This window comes from Amblyomma americanum, chromosome 11 (assembly GCF_052857255.1).
Source record: "Amblyomma americanum isolate KBUSLIRL-KWMA chromosome 11, ASM5285725v1, whole genome shotgun sequence".
NCBI lineage: Eukaryota > Metazoa > Arthropoda > Arachnida > Ixodida > Ixodidae > Amblyomma > Amblyomma americanum.
The window spans coordinates 54,396,842-54,401,641 of record NC_135507.1 but is presented as its reverse complement, the minus strand read 5'-3'; the positions used below and the strand labels follow the sequence as shown (position 1 = coordinate 54,401,641).

Here is a 4,800-nt window from a genome sequence, read left to right as displayed (position 1 = left end):
ATATGTCAGGTGGCAAGTGTTCACAACACTGCGCCTCTGGACACTATTCACGATGGGGCGTCTAGTTCCCACGCACTACAAATTGCCAAGTGGTCACACTCTGCTGCGTACCGCGCTAAATGCACCGTAAGCTGTCCTCGTGCTGATGCCTGTTTTTTTTACAAATTTCTAAGACGTACAGTAAAATCTGCACAATTTCCGACAACATGGGTTACCGCAACGATCGCGACTGGTGGATGGTCACGTGCCAGACGCTGGTCACGTGACCATGAATCCGTGACCATCAACATTTGGTCACGGGACCGACCACGTGACCGTATGCTGACGGCCTACGCTACGAATCCCGAATCCGCCGCGGAAGGCTCCGCATAAAAGCTCCCTCTGTCGAAGATAAACGCACTACCACAAAACGTGGAAAAAGTAAAGGCTTAAAGGTGCACTGAAGAGGGATCTGAACTCGTCTTTCTACCGCGGGAACTCAATCTACACGTTCCGGGCATTCTTAGAAACTTTGAATTATTCGCCTGTGTGGCCGGCTTTCCTAATTTGAGTCTAATTAAACAACACGGCTCCCGCCTTTTTGAACTCAACGCGGAAGGTAAGAGGAGTCAGCCAACGCGTGGAGCGCCTTTCAGCCAATCCCGTGGCGGCTTCGCTTTCGCTTTTATTTTGTTTTTTAGGTTTCTGTGAATAAATAGTTTCAGTCGCAGACAACATAGCCACAAATTAGGCCCACGGAACAAAAATAAAAATACGCGTGGACTCTTTGATCTACGTATCAGTCCGCCGTTGGCAGAGCGGCAAGCTAGCAAGGGGCTGGCTGAAAGGCACTCCTCATATTGGTTGACTCCTCCTACCTTAAGCGTTGAGCTAAAAAAGAAAGGCGGGAGCCGGAACGTTTAATCTGATTTAAATTGGGGAAATCGGCCGCACAGGACCATAACTCGCAGTTTCTAAGAATGCTCGGAAAGCGTAGATCATGTTTCCGCGGTAAGAAGAACCGAGTTCAGATTCCTCTTTAGTGCACCTTTAATGGTAGCACTCTTCCAAGTAAGAAAGCAAAAAAAGGTGATAGTGAACTGTAGCATCTTTTTGTAGTTTTCTCCTGAAGTTAATGCTAAGCTTAGCACTTTTTTGTCCTTAATTCATTCTGCATGCTTTGTTTACTTGGCATGGTGGCAAAGCGCATTGCGCGCTTGAACTTGGGCGCTGTGCCGACAATCTGCACGGGAATGCTGCGAAGATAACACCTGCGGCACCTTTCGCTCGAGGCTATCTCGCACCCGCTCCCATGTTCCCTTCCGATGCACTGTCACAATCATAGTCGTCATCATCATCTGGATTACGGTCCACTTGCAACGAAGATCTCTACAAGTGCTTTTGCAGTATCCTCGTCCGGTCACGGCCGCTGAATTAGAATAAGCATACTTTGGGCACAGTTTGAAATACTAGCTATTCTCTACCATTGTTAAGCTACAGCATTCGAAATCTCTATGGGGTCGAAACGCGTCATCGGTCATAACGCTTTCCCATTGGCTGGGGGTAAATGACGTCACCAGGCCGGAATATTCTCATAGGGTGGAGAGAAGTCAAGTTTCGGTGCGGAAATATTCTGATTGGCTGGAGGGAAGTGGTGTCACCAGACGGTAGCATTCCCATCGGCTGAAAGGAAGCGACATCACCAAACCGGAAGTGACGTCACTTTCAGTAAAACCAATGGCCGCTAATGCTATCGCATTGCAAACATATAAAGTTACGGTGAAATCTAACTTAAAGACTCAATGGTAAGGTGATAAATGCAAATGAGGAATGTGCAACCAATACTGCTACCGCAGATTGGTCGCCTCACGTCTTAAGATCGCTTGCGAATTTTTGTTTTTTTGTTTTAGGCATGCAGCTGTCGCTACGACACCCTCTGTAGAACACGTACCTACCCCCGAGACCCTGTCCACAAGTCCACCATTTTTCAAATGTGGTTAAATAAGACGATCGTGATGTTCGAAAACTCTACGCAGATCGCAGAGAAGGTGGGTGGTCAGGCCAGATGGCCTTCTCGTCATCCGCTAACCATTATATATTGTGTAAGCATTAAAGGCTCTACTAACGCCAAAAAATGGATGTGGTTTAGCTCTGGTTAAACCTGGAGTGACGCCATAGCTACATCTGACCAAGTGAAGCTAGCTCAGTCGAATTTTAAAATCCGTCTTTCGCCGCTCCGTTTCGCTGGGCGTTCCTTCTTCATCTTCGTCCCACTTGACACGGCGCATGCGCACAGCTGTTTGTTGCAGCTGTAGCGCGCCGCGCCGCCGGCAGCAGCAGCTGCTCAGCACCCCGTGGCCAACCACGTGGCCAACGGCGCCGCCACGGAGCTCAAGTGGTGCCACGCCGAAGGGTCGAAGAGGTGGCGTAGTGCAGCTATCGCTAGAAAAACGTCCGGCGTTGGCGGCGTGCGAGGCCATTGGTGACCGCAGGCAAAATAAAGAGGGGAAAAGTTGAGAGAGAGAGAACAAGAGGGAGAGGGCAGGAAGAAAGTGAAGAGAGGGTGAGGCGGCGAGTTGACCGGAGCCGACAGGTGGAAAAAGGAAAATGGGGGGGGGGGGGGGGGTCGTGAATCAGTCGATGGGGTGGGGACAGTGGCGGGAGTGGATCACGTCACCCACCACCGTCAAGGGGGAACACTAATGCTTACGCACACTGATCCTCATGAATTGCAGGGATCGCCGTTTTTTTTCTTTCGCTCCCTGGCACGGTCCGTCTTGTTCCCTTCAATTCTAAGAATGGAGTGTCGACGTCCTGATGAGCGCGATATCGGAGGGAGCCTGGAAGGAATCTTGAAATGTTTCCCCTCGAATTCACCCTATCCTGTTTAAAACGATTAGCCCTTCTCTTGACCAACCAACGTAACCACCTTGGGTGGATATCAGATACCGAGCATAACTCCAACTTCTGTTCTTGCGCTCTAGACATTAATACGCCTTTATGCGACTAAACATGGAGCTAGATCTCCTCTAGCGCCGTACCTTTTATAAAAGGGATTGCCCTAGCTCCCAAGCCGCACACGAAATCGGCACAATACCGAAAATAAATAGTTTTACTCTGGCCGAATAGCTGGGGTGCTGCGGAGAGGGCAGCTTACTCCCTCTTTGCTCCTTTCTCTTTAGAGTGTCCTTTCGTTCATACTGACTTAAAAAGTGAGCTTGTGTACGTTCTTGTAGTGTGCTCGCTCCAACCCCAATGGCAGGCAGCCGGTCGGTAGACGCTTAAGGGGGCTGTCCCAGGGGGATTTTGAAAGGTTTTTCAGTGTGCTAATCTCGCCGGTGTCCTGTAGTGTTAAGTTCTGGTATGGGAGGGAATACGAAGGCTCGGTTTCATATAAAGCAGCCAGCGTCGAGGTTGCACGGCCATCGCTTCTCCGTGCTTTCTTGAAGAGCACGCAGCTATAACCTGCGCCAGAGTGTTTTGCCACGCTTTTCCTTCGGAGCTCACGCACCATGTTTCTAGAAACAGTAAATGTACCGATGCCAGCGACCTCGTGGGCTTTATCGGAGTTTCTCATCCTGGGGCATTGTCTACTTCCCTTGCACGCTGCCAAGCGAGGAACTGTAGGGACTTCATGGCGTCGACTCTGCTTACTTTCCCATTTAGATTTCCCTATCGAATCTCTATCTATTGTTCATAAAGATGACATAAACCTCTAATTGGATTAACATTGCATAGCCTTCTCGGGAGGCATTCGCGCAAGACTGGGCAAAAGCTCTACTTTTCTTTTATTTTCCGCATTTCTGTGTTAACCTATGCGGTATATTCTGGGCACATATTTTTATTTTTTGAAGATAGGGTGTTTTAGGACCGTTAACAGTATTTCTGGGTTCAGATGTGCCCGTTTTGACTTGCGCGTTGTTCGTCATGCTGGCGGAAACGAAAAATCCGCTGCGTTACCCATCGGCCCCAGTAATAACGTTCTCTAAGCGGCAGTTAACCTCAACAACTTCCTGCATGCTGCCAGGCACGTGAACTTCCTCTCTAACAAGCGTGTACTAGCGGAGCGCTGCATCCTCAGTACGCACCGTGAACTGACTAGCCGCCTTCACTCTTCCGCACCGTTCTTCGTGCGCAGGCCCGCCGAAGGATGGCGCTACTGCCCCCCAAGCGCAAGATCGGCGTGGCGGCGTTCCACGTCGAGATGGACGACACGAATGGAGTGTGCGGCACTGCGTTCGAGCGACTGCAAGGAATCAAAGACAAAGTGTTGCAGTTCCGCGTCCCATAGCGCCAACGTCTCGTCGCTTCCAAAACACGCCGAAGGGCGGCGCAGAGTGTCTTCCAGAGAGGCTCAACTGTGTAGCATCTGCAAAAAGAGAAAAGTATCGCTGTTGTCCGTGGCGAGAAGCTCCGCGATACGGTCACAATTGATCCGCCTTGAAAATGGGGCCCTCATTTGGGCGCTGCAGTTTCGCAAGTTGCTATAGTTACCTTTCTTTTTTAAATGTGCAAGGAAAGGATTTATCTGCACTACACGCCTGCACTTGCGAACCAAGCGGTGGCGCTGCAGTCGCCCACTCATGAACGCTCTGTTGTGGCGCTGCTGAGGTTTCATTTTTTCAACCTTTATATCTCTGAATGCGGTCGGTAAAACATACATGTGAAACACCTGGGCCTTCAGCCTCCTCGGCTGGACTTGGGCCGATGCAATGAGTACAGAAAAAAAGTAGCGCAACAGTCTCGGAATGCATTTCTTCGATTCGAAAGTATACAATAGTTACATATAAAGATTAAAAAGGTGTAAAATATATTACACTT

At 49.6% G+C, this 4,800-nt stretch overlaps 1 protein-coding gene across 1 annotated transcript in view; it reads left to right on the top strand.

Moving 5' to 3' along the window:
• LOC144110612 (uncharacterized) overlaps positions 1–4,344 on the top strand; it is a gene marked incomplete in the record, with an annotated part of 168,692 nt that extends 164,348 nt beyond the window's left edge. Inside the window, 2 exon segments of the mRNA XM_077643637.1 lie at positions 1,890–2,027; positions 4,118–4,344. Of these exon segments, the coding sequence (XP_077499763.1) occupies positions 1,890–2,027; positions 4,118–4,270 (291 nt within the window).
• Positions 4,345–4,800: the final 456 nt, after the last annotated feature.